Here is a 23,808-nt window from a genome sequence, read left to right on the forward strand (position 1 = left end):
CCCCCCAAAAAAAAAAATCATAGTGAAAAACACTGAAAAACAAAAAATGTGCTATACTTCAGTAGCTCTCTTGTGGGGCACCAAACTGTGACCAACTGAGCTTAACTCTTTCAGCCAATGGATGCCCCTCTACTGCTCCTGCTCCCGCAAAGGAGAAAGACAGAGCATCGACAGATAGTATATTCAGGCTCTACATCCCAGGAATAAATACTGCTCTCTCAGTGCCTAGCACCTTCACAATTGTTGTGCAGACAAAAAAAATGTGATTCCATTTCTGAAGCCTTTCAGACAGCCTTTCCTGTGCTGGCTGGAGTATTAAGTTAGCTAACCCGACTAAGGGACCACAGGGTACAAAAGGCAATGCAATGCACAAGACACCCGTGTCTTGGGTATTGTATTGGCTGGAGTATTAAAGCAGGCTTGCAAAAATCAGCAGGTCAGTTGTGGCAAGGAAGAGCTGCACCCAGGTAACACCTGCAAGGTTTTCTTCTCCCCAGTGCCAAACAGAGTCAACATCACTGTGTGTAGACAGGCAGTAAATTTGCTCTCTTTTAAAAAAGAAGCAGTGATAAACCTTTATATATTTGTTTTCAAAGGTTTGCACATGCACAAATGACAAACTGCAGGAAATCCAGAAATTAGCCCACAATACTTTGAAGTAAAATATCTACCTTAAAATATTAAGAGGCATTTCCTTTGAAGCCCTAATTATCTGGCTTGTCAAGCGGTTTAACAATTTACTCCCAGAAGCCCATCCCGGCACATTTTCCCTCAAGGGAATGTTTTGTGGAGAAGGGCCTGCTACTCCCCTCACAAAAGGCACCCCCACAGGGAACCCCTTGCAGCAGGGAAATTACCCCCCTTCATTTGCATAAGAGTAGCAGCAGCCGGAGGATGACCCTGCAGTTTAATTGACAGGTCTTTAAAAAAAACAAAAAAGGACCTATAATTTGCCATAGGGAACTAAAGAAATGTTATCTAGAGCTTGACGTGTTACTCTTTGCCATGTACAATACATAAAAAAGCTTTCTAAGAATGGATGCTCTAACAAAAGCAACTTAAAGTACAAGAATATGGGGAAACCCCATAAGTGATCAACATCATAAAAAATATTCAGGCCCTGACCTGGATAGCCCAGACAAGCCCCATCTTGTCCGATCTCAGGAGTTAAGCAGGGTACCTGGATGGGAGACCTCCTTGGAATACCAGAGCTGGGAGGCTGGGACAGAATTTATTTTCCACGTCTCTGAATATCCCCCAGTTGGGGTCAGTCACCAGAAGCCTCCATGATTCCCAGGAACACACACACACTCACAAACATAAAAATATAAAAAGCACAAAACATAAAAATAAAAAATGTTCAGGAGGGACGTGAGACACCATTTGTCCACTTTCCCCCAGCAACTCTATGCCTCTCAGGGCCAGCCCCAATTTCTCTGTTCAGGGAAGGGCTACTTTCAGGAGGACGGTGTGGCTCTGAACCCCTCGGGGAGCCTTCTGGTGTCTTGGGGTCTTTTCTTTCAGTCCGACTCCCACAGAAGGTCAGAAGAAGAAGGGAGGTCAGGCAGTGGAGGGATCAGCAGCCCTCATCTTTGAATCTACAAAACAGACATCCCCTCCCTCCTCACAAAAAAGGCACATAAAGAACACAAATATGTCTGCGATGGATGTGGTTCCAAGTTAAGCAGACATTTCATTTCTGTCAGAGCAACTGACTTCAGTACAGTACTCTCAAGTAAGCAAATGCAGCTCTGATTCTCAAGCTTGCTGATCCTGCGGGCATTTTGGCATTCCAGGACTGCCAGGAAGGCAGTGCCAATCACGAAAGGGCTGCCATGGGGAATGGAGCCTACCACAAAAGCACTGTGAGTTGTCAAGCCAAGCAGCCTTCTGTCTTGCTCCATGGACACCCCGTGGTCCCAGGAGGCAGACAAAAGGCAGGGATCGCTCTATGCCTCTGCTCCTTTGCCTTGTTTCAGCTTCAAAAGCAAAGGATGGCTCCCTGCAGGGTCACGAGGAGAGGCTGCCAAGTCCACTGTCAAGTCCGCGTCTGAGACTGAGTCAAGGGTGCCCATCTGTGAGGAACTCAGTCAAGGTGAGATGAGGACTTTGCTTCCAACCAGCTGGACACCCTACTCAGTCCCTCCGTCAAAGGCATTTTGGGTTTAAGACCCAAGGCTCAAGAACCAAGCTGGTACCGTGATGCTCCTGAGGGCCAAATCCCAGGTGGGCGGATGAAGGGGGAAGAACTTAACCTGGATTAACCCAGATACCCCCATTCATCCTTTGATGGTAGGTGGAACTTGAGCTAGACTCAGATTCCTTTCCCGTGCTCCACGCAAGGAGGCAGGAGCCAAGACCAAGGGGGGTTCACAAGCTAGGCTTATGGACAACGGGGCCTTCTGGTGAGACCAAACGCAGCCCTTCTCCTCCTTTCAAAATGAAAGCAAGAACTGGCATCTTCAGAGCATGAACCCGACTTATTCCCCCATCAAGTAGAAATTAAGCAATATTCACATGCTGATTCTAATAGGATTTTTAAAAAAGATTTATTTTCCAGATTTAATCAAGTAATGACATAAAATTATAATTCAGTAAGAAAACAGCTCATCAAGCCCTTAACCAGATTTAATTAACATTTTTTAAACAGCAGGGGGGGCACTGAGTTATTTACTTGCTGCTGCTATTATTAAGCAGCTAGCAAAGCACTGCGATGGAGACCACATCAGGGCCTGCCTCTTCCAGAAGCTCTCTGCCTAGCAACAAGAGCAAAGATGTGCCCCAGAAAGCTGTGCTAGTGAGGAGACATCTCTCTAGGCTACTAGCAGGTGGCATCGTCTGGAGTGACTTGCTGTCTTCCTTCACCCCCAAAAAACTACTTTTGCGAAAACATGACCCTGGTGAGGTCAGGATACGAGGCCTTCTTCTGCTTCTGCAGTTGCGGGGGACCAACGGATCCAGGACATCTTCATCTTGATGCTCCACTCAGTCCCTATTAGTAGCCATGATTAACCCGAGATGTCCTCTCTTTCAAGAAAGCTTGGAGGGCAAGGTATACTTAAATTGAATGAAGCCAAATAAACAAGGCCCTTGAATATGCCCACGAGAGTCTGGATTTGCCTGGTCAGTCTAGTGGCAAGTTTACTCCCGTCTTTCTATCTTGCTTTTGCTACCATGGCGGGAGTAGCTGACAATATTTGAACAGCGGTGGAACAAAAATATGCAATTCAGCAGACCCTCCTCCAACTTCAAAGGGGTGCTGATGATCCACAGGGCCATTCTAGGTTGAGGCTAGTTCTAGCTGCATGTCCCTCCCAGGGCCACAGCTGAAGAACAAAGGGCTTCCCTTGGGCCGCACCTTTCAGTTCCAGCCTCTGGGGGGAAGGGGGATGCTCCACAGGCTGAAATGTTCCCAAGGCCTTCCCTGATGGGCTGTCCCCACCTGACCTCTATAGGAAACAGAGTCCTCACTCCGGATGAGCTTCATTTTCACTTAAACAATTGCAGCAGAGAGTCAAATGTGATTAGAGGGAATCACTCCAGGAAGAATGAAAGCAGCAGCGGGGGGGGGGGGGGGGGTCTAATCTCAAACAGCTACAAGGGAACAGAAGAATTTAGGAGGCCCAGGCAAGCATCAAGGTGCGCTGTTTAAATGTGCCAATTTAAAATCAATTATATAATGTTTTCTATGCATTATTTAGATACCCGTTCGGCAAAAGCGCATCCTAATTAGTTGTCACAACTCTTAAAATTTATTCATAGCTGTGCAGTCTCAGAGGATACGCTACAGGTTCTAAAATATTTCTTTAGCTCATTTATACCGCCCCCCCCACCCGCACTCCACAAGCTTTTCTCCCCAGTGGAGAACCAGAGCAGCTGGCATCCTTCGCCTCTCATCCGTTTCACCCTCATGACAGCCCCAGCAGGGAGATCAGGCTGACTGGGCATGCCCAGCCCAAGGTCAGCCTTTCCACCCACCCAAACTTCATCTCTCTCGCTTGCAGGCGAAAGAGCCAAAGAACCAACAGACAGTGAAACAAAGAAGACAGGGAGCCAGCATGGTCTTGTGGTTAGGGTGTTGGTCTAGGATCTGGGAGACCCAGGTTTGAATCCTCACTCTGCCCTGGAAGCTCACTGGGTGACCTTGGACCAGTCACGCTCTCTCAACCTCACACGAGGATAAAAACAGAAGAGAGGAGAATGACATAAGCTACTCGGGCTCCCTACTGAGGAGAAAGGCAAAACACAAAGCTAGTAAGTAAGTAAATATGTTAAATAAAGACATAACACAGGCAGCACTCACTAAACAAGAAGTCCAGATCCACGATAGAAAAACACACATACAGCACAGCTCTCACATAGTGAAAAGACAATCCGTCTGGGCGCCCTCACCCTCCTCCCACCCAGAGTTCCCAGTCTTTTCTAGTGACCTCCACCCAAAAGTGCTTGTTGATGGTTCCTCATCCTCTTGGAGAGGAATGGCAAGTGGAATGCCTCAAGGATCTGTCCTGCAACCTGTTTTGTTCAACTTCTTCATAAATGATTTGGATGAAGGAATAGAAGGAATGCTTATTAAATTTGCAGATGATACTTAATTGGGAGAGGTATGATCACCATCTTCAAGTCCTTGAAAGGCTATCATATTATAGAGGATGGTGCACAGTTGTTTTCTGTTACCCCAAAAGGTCAGACCAGAACCAATGGATTGAAATGAAATCAAAAGAGTTTCTGACTAAACATTAGGAAGAACTTCCTGACCTTTAGAGCAATTCCTCAGTGGAACAGGCTTCCTTGGGAGGTGGTGGGCTCTGCTTCCTTGGGGTTTTTAAAACAGAGGTTAGATGGCCATTGAGAGCAGTGTTAATAAGAACGTAAGAGAAGCCATGTTGGATCAGGCCAATGGTCCACCCAGTCCAACACTCTGGGTCACACAGTGGCCAAAAAACCCAGGTGCCATCAGGAGGTCCATCAGTGGGGCCAGGACACTAGAAGTCATCACACTGTTGCCCCTCCCAAGCACAAAGAATACAGAGGATCACTGCCCCAGACAGAGAGTTCCATCTAGACCTTGTGGCTAATAGCCACTGATGGACCTCTGCTCCATACGTTGATCCAGTCCCCTCTTGAAGCTGGCTATGCCTGTAGCCGCCATCATCTCCTGTGGCAGTGAATCCCACATGTTAATCACCCTTTGGGTGAAGGAGGGAGGGCAGGAAGGGTGGCATCAGGGTTGAGTTCTTGTCCCCCCTCACCTTACATGCCCAGGGAACGCTGTTCACCGCTTTGGGTTCAGGTAGCAATGTTTGGCCAGGGATCCTGCAGGGTTTTCTGCCATCTTCTGGGCATGGAGCCTGCAGGGGTCCATGGGGGTGTGGGGGGGGGAGGCGTTTGTGAATTTCCTGCCTTGTGCAGGGGGTTTGACTAGATGACCCTGGAGGTCCCTTTCAATTTTATGATTCTATGATCCTCTGGATGGCAGGAGATGTTGAAGTGGAGCTGCTTTTGCCTGCCACTACTGCAGTGTTGCCTCCAGGACATTCTGTCTCCAGAGAATGCCGCCCTTTGGCTTCCACCCTTTGCCTTGTGCCTGTGGCAACAGCTGTCTCTCAAAGCAGCAGAGGCTGAGCAGCAGGTATGCCCACTCTGGCTAACTGGCTCTAAGGCCGCTCCCTGATTCAACCCAATCCCTTGGCCTTGTATCAGTTTTAGATGCTTTAGAATCACAATAGAGGACAAAAAGGAGAAGTACCATGGACCACCTGCAGGGCTTTTTTTGTAGCAGGAGCTCCTTTGCATATTAGGCCACAACACATGATGTAACCAATCCACCAAGAGCTTACAGCAGGCCCTGTACTAAGAGCCCTCTAAGCTCCAGGAGGACTGACTACATCAGGGGCGTGTGGCCTAATACACAAAGGAGTTCCGGCTACAAAAAAAGCCCTGATGTAATGCAGAAAGGTGCCAGAAACAGGACACAGAAGAATTGCAGATTTATACTCCGCCCTTCTCTCTGAATCAGAGACTCAGAGCAGCTTACAATCTCCTTTATCTTCTCCCCCCACAACAGACACCCTGTGAGGTGGGTGGGGCTGAGAGAGCTCTGACAGAAGCTGCCCTTTCAAGGACAACCTCTGCAATAGCCATGGCTGACCCAAGGCCATTCCAGCAGCTGCAAGTGGAGGAGTGGGGAATCAAACCTGGTTCTCCCAGATAAGCGTCTACGCACTTAACCACTACACCAAACTGGCTCTCTCTACAACAGACCTCCAGAACAGTCTGTAGGGATCCAAGAAGGCAATGGACAAGCCGGCATTACTGCTGCAACGGGTAGTTCAGAGAAGGCCTTTGCATCACTCACTGTGAGAATCCACATCCCACAACTCACAGCTGCTCTAGTCCAGATGCCTCTCTGCCAAATAAATTTTGCCAGCTGCTTCATCATCATTTGTAGAACTAGCAGGTGAAAAAAAAATCAAAACTGGAGCTGCCTACCCTGATGTTCCCCGAGGAAGGAAAACTCCATCAGGCCTGTCACTCACGCCATTTCAGACAGACAATTTGTTATTGATCAGTCTGAGCCAAAGGAAGAAACACTGGACAACCAAGAACAATTCCATATTGCCAAGCAGACATCATTTGCAGACCTGCCCTGGCCCATGCGGGGTCTGTGTTCTTTGCCAGCTCACAGCTCCAGACACCCTCAAACGTTCTGCAAACAGCCTGTCAAATACCAGGGATTTAGAAACTCAGATGCAGGCTGGATCTGATATAAGTGAGACCCTGGCGGGCTGGGCCATGTTGGGCCGGGCCATGTGTGTACCTATTTAAGATTAGAAAGCAGGGGTATAAGCTTTATAAAGGACACTGACAAACACAATTAAAGACTTTTTAAAAAAAACTTAAACCATGCTTAAAATATTAGCACTCACTGCTCTGAAAGGTGCTTTCTTTGTGCTTCTACCATGAGATCGAGGGAACTGGGCAAAGGAAGCTCTGGCTCTTTCCTTCCTTCCCCAGGGGACCAGGAGGGGGGAAGAGGCTCAGCCAATAGAAGGAAGAGAGGCTTGGCTCAGAAGCTCTGTGGTGCGATTGTGATAACCTGGCAATGCAAGCTCTTCCTTCCCCCCCTTTATCTCCAAGCGAGGACCCTCAGCCAGTGGAGAAAATAGAGGTTTTGGTCTGTAGCTCCTGTGCAATTGAGCAAGCCTTACAGAGCCAGCTGTGACACAGAAGGAAGCAAGAGAGAGGAAGAAGGAAGCAGATGACAGTCAGTTGCTCAAGGGTCTGATGGGAACCCTTCGAGGGCCTGATTCGGCCCTCAGGCCAGATGTTTGACACCCCTGCTCTACTGCTTTCAACGCAACAGCCATGCCAATTAACATCCAACCCCCGCCAACACACACACACACTACAAAAAGCTGAAAAATCAACAACAGCTAAAAAGCTGTTTAAAAAAACAGCATTAAAAACAAAACCCATGATGAAAACAAAGACCCAGTAGAAATGTGACAACAACACACTGTTTTTGTCTGACAATCTGCCCACTGCTCAGAGCAATGAACGCCAGTCTCGTGGAACCAGCTCACTCCACTGATGCGAGGCAGACCTGGGAAAGCTGGCAGCGCAGAGAGGTGAGGAGGGGCAACCATGGGCCATCCTCCTTCTAGACAGTCCCTGACTTGAATGGCCCAGGCTAGCCTAAGCTTGTCAGTAGGGAGAACCACAGAGAAATGAACCAAAGTTCATCATGAACCAGTCCCAGTTTTTGGTTCATGAACAAAGTCCATGCCATCCCACCCTCACGAAACCCACGAACCCCCAAGGTAGGTTTGTGTCACCACAGTCTCTTTAAATGCCTTCTCCAAGCCACTTGCAGAAACCATTTAAAAGGACCCCCTTAAATGGTTTTTGCAAGCCAAGCTTGATAATTACATCACTACACCAAATGCTCACTCTTCAAAACTCCTATCAACCTCTGGCCAGCCTTCCTCTGCCTGCCCCGGAGGCAGGGAGTGCCCACCAGCCTTTCAGCACAGCAGCCATTGTTAGCAGTTCCCCTGCAGGCTGAAAGTGGCTGGGCTCAGGAAAGAAGGACAAGCAGTTGCCTTTTCCTTCTGCATCAACGTGATGAAGCTGCCTGCAAATGAAGCCAGGCACTGCCAGATGAAGGTTTCTTGGCTAGCTCAACAAGCATACTGATTTTGTACAGATGCTAGGAAATATTTTTAAACAGCACATTAATTTTAAAAGACGTTCCATTAACAGAGCTTCTGCCGTAAACACTGAAGACCTAAATCATAGAATTGGAAGGGATCTCCAGGGTCATCTAGTCCAATCCCCTGCATAATGCAGGAAACTCACAAATGCCTCCCCCTAAATTCACAGGATCTTCATTGCTGTCAGATGGCCATCCAGCCTCTGTTTCAAAACCTCCAAGGAAGGAGAGCCCACCCCCTCCCGAGGAAGCCTGTTCCACTGAGGAATCACTCTAACAGTCAGGAAGTCCTTCCTAATGTTGAGCCGGAAACTCTTTTGATTTAATTTCAACCCATTGGTTCTGGTCCTACCTTCCGGGGCCACAGAAAACAATTCCACACCATCCTCCATATGACAACCCTTCAAGTACTTGAAGATGGTGATCCTATCACCTCTCAGCCGCCTCCTTTCCAGGCTAAACATGCCCAACTCCTTCAACCTTTCCTCAAGGCACTTGGTCTCCAGACCCCTCACCATCTTCGTCGCCCTCCTCTGGACCTGTTCCAGCTTGTCTATATCTTTCTTGAAATGTGGTGCCCAAAACTGAACACAATACTCCAGGTGAGGTCTTACCAGAGCAGAGTAAAGCGATACCATCACATCACGTGATCTGGACACTATGCTTCTGTTGATACGGCCCAGAAGACTTTTTGCCTAAATATTAGGAAGAACTTCCTCATGACAGTTACAGCTGTTCCTGGCTGCATTCAGACTGGCAGCTCACAGCAGCAGCCTCTCAACTTAAAAAAAAAAGCCATAGCAGTTTGAGGCGCCCTGCTGCAAGCAGACAGTGCATGCCCATCCGCTGAAAGAGGCACAGGCTGTGCATGCCCTCAACAAACAGTCACACCGCTCATGTACTTGCAGGGTGCTTCTGTGGCATGCTCCAGCTACTCAGATTGTTCACTCAGAGAAGTGCCAAGGAAACACTTGAGCAATTTGCCACCAGGGAGTCCCCGCTGGCTTTTTGAAGCGGAGGCAAGGCATCGGGAGCAGAGGTAGGTGCCAGATGTGCACTGTGTAACCACACCAATTTAATTTGAGTGTGTGGGAGGGGGGGCTGTATCTGACCAAATTGCCCATTTGAATGCAGCCCCTCAGTGGAACAGGCTTCCTTAGGAGGTGGTGAGCTCTCCAGGGTTTTAAACAACGCTGATTCCGTAAACTTAGGCAGACACTGAGATGGAGGGCAGGAAGTGTTGCATCTGCTGAGTTCCTGTGCCCCCTCCCCCACTTCTTACACACCCAGGGAAATGCTGTTCACCACTTTGGGGCCAATTCTTCTCCAGGCCACTTGACCAGCAATCATGGAGGGGAGGGGGTTAATTATTTTTTTTTTATTTGTCACCTTCTGGGCATGGAACAGGTGTCACTGGGTGTGGAAGGGGCAGAGGTATTTGTGGGTTTCCTGAATTGTGCAGGGGGCTGGACTAGATGACCCTGGAGGTCCCTTCCAACTCTGTGGCTCTATGATTTTAAGTGACAGGTGTCACCAAGGCACAGCAGGCACCTCATGCTCTTGCAGCGGGGGGGGGGGGGGGGGTGGTGTCAAACAAACTTTTAAAAAAGGAATCAGGGCCAGAAGGAAGAGTAAGGGGGAATTAACCCCTCATTCTGGAGCAGAACTCTGAAAACAAAATGCAATAATTTCCCTTAAAAAAATAAATAGATTGCTAAACAGACTGGAGTTAAAATAATTGCAAATCATCAGGATCTGATGAGAAACCAGTTTTTCCATGAAACTCAAGCACTGAGAACACATTTCAACAAAAGAACACTGAACAAGCACTTGGAACACACGCTTTTACGTGCTCTTTGTGCCCTTGCTGTGTTAACACACCTCTCAATTAAGAAAATGACAAGGACAATTCCCTTCAGTCTTCCTCTGGCTAAACACAACAAGCATGTTCACATTCTCTTTCTTCTGACAACAGAGAAAGCAACGAGAGTCTTGCCAATTCCATAGATTGATTCCTGGGCATAGGAACCTCTGGGGTCCTTCCAGAGCACGTGCGCCAGGAATGGCTGCCAGGATTACCTATACAACGTGTCACCGGGACAAACCTATTCTCTTTTCCTTCAGGGCCTAAGAACCTAAGCAACATAATAAAAGATCCCATTAGCTTCTGAATGCCCCAACCTGGATGGCCCAGGCTAGCCCAAACTCGTCAGATCAGGTTGGCCCTGGCTAGGAAGTCCAGGGTTGCTACACAAAGGCAGGCGATGGCAAACCACCTCTGCTTACCTCTTGCCCTGCTGGGGGGAGTGTTGGTCTTCCGCGTTTATTGAGTAAGAGCTCTGAAGACGCCAATAAATCCAGTCCTGTACACAGCTGTGATTAAACTAGCTATATACAATTTATTTACAATTATGATACAAACTGTCAAAGTGCTCCGCTTACAATTCACCATCCAGCCTCCACAAGTAGTGAAGTACTTCTGTACATTTATACAAGTTCTCCAGGTGAGGGACCAATCAGGTTAGTGCTGAGCCATGCTCACCTCAGCCTGGCTGATGCAATCTGGCAGTCTGCCAAATGCCCCTGCCAGCCAGATCCTCTACTGTCATTTAGATCTTGTGCTGTCAGCGTGGTCTGATGCCTGCACATATACTAACAGGGAGGGGGGTGTCCCAGACGAGCCCAGTCTTGTCTGATCTCAGAAGCTGCACAGGGTCAGCCATGGTGAGTCCTTGGATCGCCGCACCTCAAAAAGGATATTATAGCATTAGAGAAGGTGCAGAGAAGGGCAACTAGAATGATTAAAGGGCTGGAGCACTTTCCCTATGAAGAAAGGTTGAAACGCTTGGGACTCTTTAGCTTGGAGAAACGTCGACTGCGGGGTGACATGATAGAGGTTTACAAGATAATGCATGGAATGGAGAAAGTAGAGAAAGAAGTACTTTTCTCCCTTTCTCACAATACAAGAACTCGTGGGCATTCGATGAAATTGCTGAGCAGACAGGTTAAAACGGATAAAAGGAAGTACTTCTTCACCCAAAGGGTGATTAACATGTGGAATTCACTGCCACAGGAGGTGGTGGCGGCCACAAGTATAGCCACCTTCAAGAGGGGTTTAGATAAAAATATGGAGCACGGGTCCATCAGTGGCTATTAGCCACAGTGTATGTGTGTATATAACATTTTTTGCCACTGTGTGATACAGAGTGTTGGACTTGATGGGCCGTTGGCCTGATCCAACATGGCTTCTCTTATGTTCTTATGTTCTTATGGATGGAGGACCACCAAGGAAGTCCAGGGTCACTACACAAAGGCAGGCAGAATGTCTCTTGCACCCCAAACCATTTGGGGTTGTCATAAGTCAGCTGCACTTTCCAACACACCACCAGCTTGTGAACAGCATGTGACTGTACTTATATTCTAAGAAGCACCCAGAAGCAAAACTTGACCACCAGTTTTCAGCCTGCTTCTGAAGCCACATAATTCCTCTGAAGCTTCTCAATGACTCCTTACTTAGGAGAGCACTGCAGCCCCCTTTCCCAAAGGAGACCGCTCCTCCCACACAAGCACACTGCTGAAGTGCCGCTGCAGAGGAGTGGCGTTCCTGCTCTTGGCACCTTTACAGTTCACATGGATGATGCTGAACCCAGCAGCCTGGGCAAGCCCTCCATGGGAACGGAGCAAACCCCCACCTGCGGAGGCAGACGCGCCAGAGTCCTCAATGTGTGGCCAGCCCACAGGTGGGACCCAGAGAGCTCTCAGAACCACACCACCCACCAGCCTCTCCAGGCTTCACCTCCGAGCCCTCAGAAGTTCCCCCATCTAGAGCCGGCAACCATAGGCCCTTGGCAAGCTAACCAATGTGCAGAAGATTCCATAAAAGCAGAGGGTGCAAAAGCCCCAATGCTAGAATTAAATATAGTTTATCAGAGGAAAACAACATTCTGCTCTAATATGGACATACAAACGAATACTCATGAAGCTGCCCAATACAGAATCAGACAGTCAGTCCATCACAGTCAGTACTGTCTCCTCAGACGGGCAGCATCTCTCCAGAGTCTCAGGCTGAGGTCTTTCCCATCACCTCCTGCCTGGTCCTTTCAACTGGAGATGGCAGGGAATGAAGCTGGAACCTTCTGCATGCCAGGCAGATGTTCTAACACTGAGCCACAGCCTCTCGCAAAGGCCACTTGCCAGTCACACCAGGAAAAAGCTTAGGCAGTATTGCCACATCTCTTTCTTCTGTTCTTGCTTTATGTAACTCTATCCCCAAGTGCAATGCTGCAGCGTCAAGAGCCTTGAATGACCAGCATCTCTTGCTTCTCGCCAACTCAATGAGCAGAAGATGAAGTGACCAGAGGTCGTGCCAGCCCCAGCCCGCAAGCAAGCCTTGAAAGTCAACCTTATTCACTGTCAAAAGCTGTAGATGCATTTTTATGTGGTGAAGCTTGGCTGACATCGATAAATTGGCTTGCAAAAGCTATTTAATATGGAGATGAAAACACAAACGATTTACATGTGATTGGTCCAAACAGGAAGGCAGCCGGCCTTGTCTACTCTAAGTTAAAAAGGGAGGTTAGCAAACTTCAAGTCCAGCAGCACCTTAGGAACCAATTTTTGGGATATGAGAGTCAAAGTTCTCTTTGTCAGATAGCAGAAGTGAGGTTAGTAACACTTGTTTGGCAGAAGAACTAGGCTGCCCCTCAGCTGGCAGTTCAGAGACCAGGGTGCTCTTGAAGGAGGCCTGTAGCTCTTCTGAAAACAAGGAAGATGAAGTTGATCCAGCAGTTTGGCTGGAGATGTTGCAGAGGCAGGTGACATGATGCTAGAAATGAGCTCCAGGCAGAGGGCAGCAACTGGAGAGTGCAGCGTGATCATGACTGTGGACCCCCCCCCCCCCCGTCATCTACCACAAGGGCCACAAACTGGATCATCTAATGGAGGGAAAGATATGGAATGCTGGGATGCCAGCAGGGCCAATCTAGTGTGGTGCAGTGGGTAGAGTGAAGGACTAGGACCCTCAGTGACCTGGGTTCAAATCTCCACTTCTACCATGGAAGCTCTCTGGGTAACCTTGGGCTCACCACAAACCCTAAGCCTCACAGGGTTGTCGTTGTTGTTTTTGTGAGAAAATGAAGGAAGGGAGAATAGTGTTCCAAAGTCACTTTGAGGCCCCACTGTGGGGATAAAGGCAGGATATGATTCCATAAATGCAAATATATGCATGCGTGCTCCACCCCTCTGGTCAACATCATGAGGGTGGACTGCCCAGTTCTCAGCTAAGTATTTTACAGCTGATATCGCCAAGATTATTATACTGTCCACTTCTAAGACAACAGTATAATGAAACCTCAAATCAAGCAGTTATTCACTTACTAGTTGAGAGCAAATGGTCTCTTGCAATCAGTACCAAATCAGCACAGCAAAGGAAGCCGTTCAAATGCTGACAGTCCAAGACCCGTAAGAAGCATTTAGCTGGTCCAGATACTGATGGGAAGAGTTGTGTTTTGGCCAACTCTTGCTCAAGAGGGGAATCCCATGGTATCCTGAGGCTTTTATCAAAGCATCTCCTAGCAGCAGCAAACCAAGAGAGAAAAAGCTGCTGTTTCTCTGATATTTTAATAATCACTCTGCCTTCCAAATCCATAACCAGAGCCAAGAATCAGATCTTGAAAAGGAAAGAGGCAGATGATATTAAGCAGAGCAAAACAAAACCAAGACCAGCTTGACATATAAACCAATATTTGAGATTCAATATTTCTCATAATTTAAAATGTATTTACAGGCCAAGTTCCAGAGAAATGGGATGATGGACTTAATTGTTTTAAGAATTCAGAGACAGGAGGAAAATGCGTAGGACTCCTCAATGCTCAGAAGTCAACTCTGACTGCCAACCGGCAATTTATCAACTTCAATCATCAAAGGAAAAAGAAAACAGGAAAAGGAGGTCACTTGAACTGAGCCATTTGAAAGCTAGTTTAGTAATAACGAACTTTGCCAAAAACTTGAAGACCAATGACATTCCTAGGAAGGAAAATGCATGCCTCTCTCTCCAGCGGTGAAACTGAGGCTCCAGACTTCAAAACATTCAACCCTTCCTATAACCTTATTCTCCCAGGTATTCATAGCCACTGCTGTTATCAATTCCCAGCCCTCATATACGGCTTTTTGGACCTGATTTTTTCAACATTGCCATATGGAAGTTTCAAAAAATAAAACAGTTGCCATAAGCTCCCAAAGACATCAAGGGGTTCACATTTATTGAAGGCACGTTCCCTTCAAAGGAGATTCTTAATTCCCATCAACACAGCAATTCTTAAAAATCCACTGGGAGAGAAATCCACTAGGAGTAATTCTAAAGCCAACAAAAAGCAGATTTTCATTCTTTGCTTCTTCCAATGCCACAACCCTGGGTTGCTGACCTGTGTTCCCTCTAAGCTGGGCCTGTTCAGCCTGGAGAGGAGGCGGCTGAGAGGTGATAGGATCCCCATCTTCAAGTACTTGAAAGGCTGTCATCTAGAGGATGGTGTGGAATTGTTTTATGTGGCCCCAGAAAGTAGGACCAGAACCAATGGGCTGAAATCAAATCAAGAGTTTCCGGCTCAACATTAGGAAGAACTTCCTGACCGTTACAGTGATTCTTCAGCGGAACAGGCTTCCTCGGGAGGTGGTGGGCTCTCCTTGGAGGTTTTTAAACAGAGGTTAGATGGCCATCTGACAGCAATGCAGATCCTGTGAATTTAGGGGGCGGTGTTTGTGAGTTTCCTGCATTGTGCAGGGGTTGGACTAGATGACCCTGGAGGTCCCTTCCAACTCTATGATTCTATTATTCTAAGCTGAGTTAGTGTGAGCTAGCTCACAGTTTTTTAGCCTCTGGCTCACACATTTTTGTCTTAGCACAGGAAAAATGGCCCCAGAGCAAACTAAGTTATGCAGTAGCTCACAACTTTAGTGACAGTAGCTCATGAAGTAGAATTTTTGCTCACAAGACTCCACAGCTTAGACGGAATACCGCTGTTGACTCTGGGCTGGGAAATTCCTGGCAATTTGTGGTACAGCCTGGGGAGGGCTGGATTTGGGGGGGGGGGGAACCTCAATGGGGTAAGATGCTATACCGTCCACCTCTTGAAGCAGCCTTTTTCTCCAGAGGAATCAACCTTTGTTGTCTGGGGAGCAGGTATAATTCCAGGAATCTCCAGGTTGACACCCCTACATGAATACGTGAAGCTAACCAGATATTTATGGGAACCAAGGAAGTATGTTTTGGAGAAGACACTCCCTTTACCCCACCCCCTGGAAAAGGTTCCTCAGAAGCACCTCTCCTCCCTCTCCTTCTCCTCAAACTCACTGGTTTTATGGTTACCAATCTTCAGGTGATGGCTGGAGACCTCCTAAGATCTGATCAGTCTACCTCAAGAAAATGGCTGTGGTATTATATCCCATTGAAGTCTTTTCCCTCCCCAAACCACATCTGTCCAGGGACTCTACTCCTCAGATCTCCAGGTGTTTCCCAACCCGGAGCTGGCAACCCTTCTGGTTCTGGTACTCCCTGGTGTTCTAAGCCATTGATCCAACATGTTCCCCAACACCACAGGTCCTTTTCTCTACTGGAGGGGGAAGGCCGTGCCTGGGACTGAACTTCTGGGGCTTCATTTCTTCATCCAAAGCAGCTCACATTCCAGCCCTTTTACCATCACAGCAGCCACTGAGACTAGGTTATGCCCAAGGGACATGAATGGACAAAGGGCTGTCTCCATGAGCTCCAGGGAAAGTCTCCATTCTCCCCAGTCTAAATCTGATACTCTGGAGTCCAGCCACATGTTGAATATATTTCCACATCACAAAATACAATGAAGAGCAATCTTGAGAAGTTGCAGTTTTGAATGGGAGGGGAAAGCTAGTTCAGCCGCCCCGCCCCTTGCAAACTGCTGACCCAAGCTATGTTCCAGAGACACATTTGCAATGGATGATTATGCACATGGAACCACAAAACAAGTCAGTTTTTCTGCAACTTAACCATTAATATATTCAGGACAGAGTTTGCTGGAAATCCCCCCCATCAGAAACATTGGAAACTGGAGCCCTCCTCTCAAGCAGTAGGAGAATTCTGATACCTCCTGAGAAACAGACTACAAATGCCAGCAATAGCGCTGTCTCTCTCTCTCACACACACACACACAGTGAGTGAGTTGGTCTTAAAGGTGCACTTGTCTACTGCTTTGTTCTATTGCTTCAGACCAACACGGCTACCTACTGGGGTCTATGTACACAGTGAGGTAGTCACTGCATACTTATTAAGCCATCATAGTAAAAATCCACTGCACAGCTGCACTGAAGTAAATGGGAAAGAGTGTCACTTAACCCTCCACCTCCCCCACCCACCCACACACACACCCCATCTGGTTTTGAGTAGCTCTTTTTAGTTTCTAAGTAGATTACCCAAAACTCCCCAAGGGACCTGTGTCTTCAGATCTGGAGTTCAGTTTAACAAGCCTCTGCTTAGCTCAGGCTGTGGGGGAGGGGGGGAGAGATGCTGACACTCTCAAAGTGCCCCTCTCAGGGGACCCATCTCAAGGGCCATCAAGTCACTCCACACATTCTTGACAGTCCTAATGGGAAAGGATAAAGGCCCTTAAAGCCCCCCTCTGAGGAAAGCTGCTTGCTCCACCATCTATAGTGCCTCAAGGCAGACTCCGTGACAACAGGGAGTGAAGGCAGAACCCCCACAAATTCAGCCACAGTAGGACCTTCTCATCATTTAAACTGCATTGATCAAAACTAGAGTAATACAGTTAAATGGTAACCAGATGGCAAGCTCAGAAAACACTGAGTTAGGTCTTAAACACGATGTGAGGAGAAAGTTTTAACCAAGCTAAAATTAATATTAAAGCTTCATATTATTATGTGATCCCTGTGAATACAACAGTTAACTGGAAGAAAGCAAAGCCTCCCCAGCTTAAAGGGCATTTAATTTAATTTTTGGATTTATTCCCTTAACCCTATACCCCGCCCTATCCTGCAAGCGGGCTCAGAGCAGCTTACAACAATAGAAACAGACGTCAAGATTAAAATAACATCATAAAACAATTACTATAAAATCAAAGCAGTATATCCAGAAATATTCCAATCATAGCCAGCAAATATACAACAGCCTGTAGACCAATGACTGTCAACACTACACAAGCACCATGATCATAAGATGCTTGGGGGGCAGCAATGACATTCATGCCCGCTGCATCAGTTAAAAACCTGGTGGGAGAGCTCCATCTTACAAGCCCTGCAGAACCTTGGTAAGTCACGCAGGGCTCGGGTCTCTAGCGGGAGCTCATTCCACCAGGTAGGGACCTGGACCGAGAAGGCCATGGCCCTTGTTGAAGCCAGTCGAGCGACCTTAAGACCAGGGATCCCAAGAAGGTGTTGTGTAGCAGATCTCAGAACCAGGGGGGGCTCTTATGGGGAGAGGGCGTCCCACAGATATACCACCCCCTGGTCATAAAGGGCCTTAAAGGTAAGGTCCAACACCTTGAAAGAGGTAGCCAGTGCAGCTCGCGCAGCACCGGATGCATCCATACCTGCACAGGCCTCAATGCTAACAGCAGGGCTGCTGCATTCTGCACTCACTGGAATTTCCGGAGCAGGATCAAGTGCGAGCTAGCTCACAGTTTTTTAGCCTCTGGCTCACACATTTTTGTCCTAGCTCACAAAAAATGGCCCCAGAACAAACTAATTTATTCAGTAGCTCACAACTTTAATGCTAATAGCTCCCAAAGTAGAATTCCTGCTCACAAGACTCCACAGCTTAGAGGGAACCTTGGTCTGGAGATGGTTTCTTCAGGAGAGGGCGAACCACTGCCTCACGCAAAGCCCCCAGGAACGACCCTGGTGATAGGGATACGTTGATGCTCTCCTGCAGGGGAGTCCCAACCTCACCACCACTGGCTTCAATCAGCCACGATGGGCGGGGGCAAGTGGTTGGTTTCACATCCGCCAGGGTCTTGTCAACCTCCTCCTGGGACAGCAGGCTGAACTGGTCCAGAACCAAAGATGGGCAAGGAGCTTCCAGTTCATTTATTGTATCAAATGTGGCTGGAAGGTCATGGCGGAGTGACGAGATTTTATCTGCAAAGTGATTCACAAAAGCCTCACAGCCAATAGCCAATTCACTAGCATTTGAAGTAGCATGAGGCAGGGAAGTCAAAGACCAAATCAGCCTAAATAATTGTGCCGGGCACAATTCTGCAGACGCAATGGAGGCCGCATGTAAAATAGGTTGTGCAAAGCAACAATTTACTCAGGATCAAAGAAGAACATCTAGTATGTGTACAATAGCACAACCAACATTTGTACAAAGCAGTAGACAAGTGCACCTTTAAGACCAACTAAGTTTTATTCAGAACGTAAGCTTTCATATGCTCTTAAGCAGACTTCATCAGGTCTGATGAAGTCTGCTTAGGAGCCTACGAAAGCATACATTCTGAATAAAACTTAGTTGGTCTTAAAGATGAAACTTATCTACTGCTTTGTTCTATTGCTTCAGACCAACACGGCTGCCTACTGGGATCTATCAACATTTGAGTAACCCCCGCATCTTCCAAGGACCTGGAGTCCTTGGAGTCAGTCTGGAGAAGAGGAGGTGGAGGGGATGACAGGATTGCTCTCCTGAAGGGCTGTCACTTGGAGGAGGGCAGGGAGCCATTCCTGTTGGCAGCAGAGGAGAGAAGAAGACGACAACATTGGATTTATATCCTGCTCTCCACTCCGAATCTCAAAGTCTCAGAGCAGCTCGCAATCTCCTTTATCTTCCTCCCCCACAACAAACACCCTGTGAAGTGGGTGGGGCTGAGAGAGCTCTGACAGAAGCTGCCCTTTCAAGGACAACTCCTGTGAGAGCTCTGGCTGACCCAAGGCCATTCCAGCAGGTGCAAGTGGAGGAGTGGGGAATCAAACCCGGTTCTCCCAGATAAGAGTCTGCGCACTTAACCACTACACCAAACTGGCTCTCGAAGATTGCTCTAAATTTAGGGCAGGAAGGTACTGGCTGGATATTAGGAAACACTTTTTTACAGTAAGAGTGTTCAGCAGTGTAATCAGTTACTAAGGGAGGTGGTGAGCTCGCCCTCCCTGGCAGTCTTTAAGCAGCAGCTGGACAAACACTTGTCAGGGGTGCTCTAGGCTGATCCTGCATTCAGCAGGAGGTGGGACTAGATGGCCTGCATGGCCCCTTCCAACTCTGTAATTCTAGGACTTCAACAAAGCACACATGAGATTAACCTATTCCAAACCAGGATATGTTTCCTATCAGATTCGGCACTGCTGTTCATTCCTCCGCTAACAGTTTGCTTTTCAGAGGAGAAACCAAATTCTGTTTGCATCCCTCAGATCTCCCAGTGGTGAATTGTCTGCCTCTTTCTCCACCCCCATGCCTATATGTCCTAGGTTCTCCTCATCAAGAGGGACACCTTGGAAAAATTAAAGGAAGTGGAGGGGTCTCCAAGTGAGTGATTCTAGGGATCCCACAATTATGGGATTAAATGGGGAAAAATGCTCCAACATGTGCCTTTGAGAATGTTTCCTAGTGTACCAGTATTCCAGGAATTATCATCATTACTTTAGTTCCACAGGTACATGGAACTGCTAATGACATATGGAAACTTGAAGAGAGGGGAAGATGTTAAGCATCTTCGATGGATACACTTTTTCCTTGACACCACAATCAGGCAACGGCTGCACACCAATAAGACCCAGTCTTGGTTATCTAGTGTCAGCCATCTTTCCAGGCACACCAAGTGAACCTTTCAGCTGACTGACCCTCACCAGTATTAAAAGGGGATGAGATGGGTTCATGGAGGAGGGGTCTCCTAGCCATGGTGACTTTCATTCCACACTCAGAGGCAGTCAGGGTAAGTCCCCATCCTCTCTGCCCTGTTGTTGGCCCACCAGAGGAATTGGTCAGCTGCTGTGTAAGAACAGATGCTGCACTAAATGGACCTTCACTTGTCAGATCCAGCAGGCCTCTTCTGACGTCCTTACATACTTCAGGCCTTCAGGGAGAAGATGAGTTATAAGAACTTTGGGTACATCAATAAATCCATGATGTTAGTCCTGGTGATCCACTGATGGCTCATCCACAGGAGTGAATAACCAGGAGATGACTTCTTTCAGATGCCCCTTTAACTGAGGGGAGGAAGCCCTCAACTTTTGCCCAAGGTGCTTGCTGCTTTTAGGACAGTCTGAAGAAAATATTGGAAAGGAACCACAACTCCCAAATAAATGTGCTTTCATTCAAAGGAGACTACACCTGATTCCCCTGGAACTCCCACCACTCAGGAGTTGAATGACCTCCCTGGGAACAAAAATCAGACAGAAATGCATTACTGAAATCAACGTCTAAGTAAACTCAGGGGGGTTCCAGTCCATCCTTCCCTGTCACAGCTTGCTAAAACTACATTTCCCCTCATATGGCCTTGAGAACCCAAGTCCTGAACATAGCTTACATATCAGCACATCAAGTGCACAATAAGAAACTCACTCCATTCTTCGGGTAGGCGATCCACTCAAGATCTCCCATTACTGATCGTGAGTCCAGTAAATTCACTGAAAGAAAAGAAACAAGAGAAACAAGAGCTTAATTTATGCAGGTAAAATGGGGGGACAATAATTTAATTAATTAAACTTCGTTGGTCTTAAAGGTGCCACTAGACTCAAACTTTGTTCTCCTCCATGAATCAAAGACATCACTTAGTCTAGAAGAAGAAGACGATATTGGATTTATATCCCGCCCTCCACTCTGAAGAGTCTCAGAGCGGCTCACAATCTCCTTTACCTTCCTCCCCCACAACAGACACCCTGTGAGGTAGATGAAGATATTGGATTTATATCCCGCCCTCCACTCTGAAGAGTCTCAGAGCGGCTCACAATCTCCTTTACCTTCCTCCCCCACAACAGACACCCTGTGAGGTGGGTGGTGCTGGAGAGGGCTCTCACAGCAGCTGCCTTTCAAGGACAACCTCTGCCAGAGCTATGGCTGACCCAAGGCCATGCTAGCAGGTGCAAGTGGAGGAGTGGGGAATCAAACCCGGTTCTCCCAGATAAAAGTCCACACACTTAACCACTACACCGAACTGGCTAGGACCAGAACCTGCCTGGTCCAGCAGCTTAAGAGATCCAAGTGGGAAATGGAGATACAGCTATGAGCAAAAGCTCTGAAGCCATTCAGAAAAGAGCCTTCCACCTTCATCCTCAAAATGTATCCCTGAGATTTTACTGCTTCCCCAGAGAAGCAAACTAAAACCTCAAACTTCAGACCAGAACCAAATTCGCTGCACAAGCCAAGGCCTGCAACTAGAAAGGAGAGCTTTGTTAGGGATGCCTCCAGGTGGAATCTGGGTTTCCCCCCGAATTACAGCTCATCTCCAGACTACAGAAATCAGCTCCCCAGGAAAAATGGCTGCTTTGGAGGGTGGACTCTGAGGCACAGAGGTCCCAGTTATCCTCCCCAGGCTCCACCCTGAAATCACCAGGAGTTTCCCAACCTTGACCAGGTAAATCAACGCCCCCCCATCCCCTGCAGGGGTTCAGGGGGAGCGGGGCAACCCAAAGTTTCGTACAGTACAAAAAAAGAACAGCAACCATCCACAGCAGTGAGGGACCAAGGCAGGCCAGGCAGCAAGTAGAATCAGAGTTGGAAGGGACCTCCAGGGTCATCTAGTCCACCCCCCTGCACAATGCAAGAAATTCACAAATACCTCCCCCTAAATTCACAGGATCTTCATTGCTGTCAGATGGCACCCTAGCCTCTGTTTAAAAACCTCCAAGGAAGGAGAATCCACCACGTCCCAAGGAGGAAGCCTGTTCCACTGAGGAACCGCTCCAACACTCAGGAAGTTCTTCCTATTGTTGAGCTGGAAACTCTTTTGATTTAATTTCAACCCATTGGTTCTGGTCCTACCTTCCGGGGCCACAGAAAACAATTCCACACCATCCTCTAGATGACAGCCCTTCAAGTACTTGAAGATGGTGATTATATCACCTTTCCAAGCCCAGTCAACTGGCCTACGCGGGGGGGCGGGGGGGTTGTAGAAAAAGCCCAGCAGGAACTCATTTGCATATTAGAACACACCTCCAATGCCACACCAGTTGTAACTGCATTCCTGCTTGAAAAAAGTCCTAGGAGGCCCCTTCTGACAGGAAGGCAGAGGTCCCCATCTCTAGCCCAGCCCTGCCTGGAGAAACCTCTGCTTCCAGCGTGCTCAGGGTGGAGGGGACCAGCTGCCCCAATCCCAGAAAGAACTTCTTCTGAAAGGGATTGCAGGTTGCTCCGTTGCTGAAGCCAGAGGAGAGTGACTGCTCCCGAGACACAGGCCCACGGGGAGGGCTGCAAGTCCCAAGGTGGAAGCTGGAGATCGCCCAGAATTCCGACCAGGTCGTGGAGATCACAGTTCTCCTGGAGAAAATGGCTGCTTTGGAAGGTGGACTCTAGGGCAGGGGTGGCCAACGATAGCTCTCCTGATGTTTTTTTGCCTACAACTCCCGTCAGCCCTGGCCAGCATGGCCAATGGCTGGGGTTAATGGGAGTTGTAAGCAAAAAACATCTGGAGAGCTACCGTTGGCCACCCCTGCTCTAGGGCATTAGACTCCACTGAAGTGTCTCCCCTCCCAAGCCCCACCCTCCCCAGGCTCCACCCCCAAAATCTCCAGGAATTCCCCAACCCAGAGATGACCACTGTACCCACTGGGCACGGTAGGATTCTACGCACTGCCGTTGGCTCCACTCTCATTCCCAGAGAGACCTGCTGCCTGTTCACCTGTCTGGGCTTAAATCCACAGCACTTGACCCCGCCAGGCTACACAGCCAATTAACAACCTACATTAAATAGCACTAAGCTGTTCCAAAGCCTGCAACTTTTTTTGCATTTGCTTAAAGTCTGCAATCCAAATAGAGGCCAGACATAAAAAATAAATCTAGACATTCTTGAACAAGCCAAGGAAACTTCCAGCAGTTTCCTTTTGGCTGGCAGTTAAGCATCAGTTGAGCCTTTTTAAAACCAGGTTTTATGTTAAGCAGGCACAAAACACAGAGGACTGGAGGGGAAAGAGAGTAAAGTGGGCTCCATGGGAGTCACCCCCTTTCTGTTACATACACAGACCTCGCTCACTTTTCCCCTGTAGCTGACAGATTGTCAGGTATACTTCCAGGTGTGTTGCCCACCTCCAGGTGGTGGCTGGAGATCTCCTATTGCAACTGGTCTTTAGGTGGCAGAAATCAGTTCACCTGGAGAAAATGGTCACTGTGGGACTCTATGGCATTGCACCCCACTGAAGTCCCCTTGCTTTCCCAAGCCTCACCCACAAAATGTGCAGGTATTTCCCAACACAGAGCAGGCAATGGTATCCTCTAGTCCTTTTCTGCAACTGCCATACCAGATCTGATCCTTGCATTCCTGATGATGCCACAGCCGACACACTATAGCACTAAACCACACAAGTCAAACCATTACTTCCAGTTGCCACCACCAATGGGCCAAACTGGACCCAGCTCCCAGCTCTGGTGATGAAAGAATGTGATACATCCAGAATTTCTTCCATTCGGGCAG

General features: G+C 48.0%; 1 protein-coding gene across 2 annotated transcripts in view; it reads right to left on the minus strand.

The window, feature by feature from the left end:
- Positions 1 to 23,808, minus strand: part of EPHA5 (EPH receptor A5) — a 361,969-nt gene that overhangs the window by 315,218 nt on the left and 22,943 nt on the right. For both annotated transcript variants that reach the window (XM_060247843.1, XM_060247844.1), the window contains exon 2: positions 20,745 to 20,809. In XM_060247843.1, coding sequence (XP_060103826.1) covers positions 20,745 to 20,783 — 39 coding nt within the window. In that variant the 5' untranslated portion in view covers positions 20,784 to 20,809. The remainder of the gene's footprint in view (positions 1 to 20,744; positions 20,810 to 23,808) is intronic.

Source organism: Heteronotia binoei, chromosome 10 (genome assembly GCF_032191835.1).
Source record: "Heteronotia binoei isolate CCM8104 ecotype False Entrance Well chromosome 10, APGP_CSIRO_Hbin_v1, whole genome shotgun sequence".
NCBI lineage: Eukaryota > Metazoa > Chordata > Lepidosauria > Squamata > Gekkonidae > Heteronotia > Heteronotia binoei.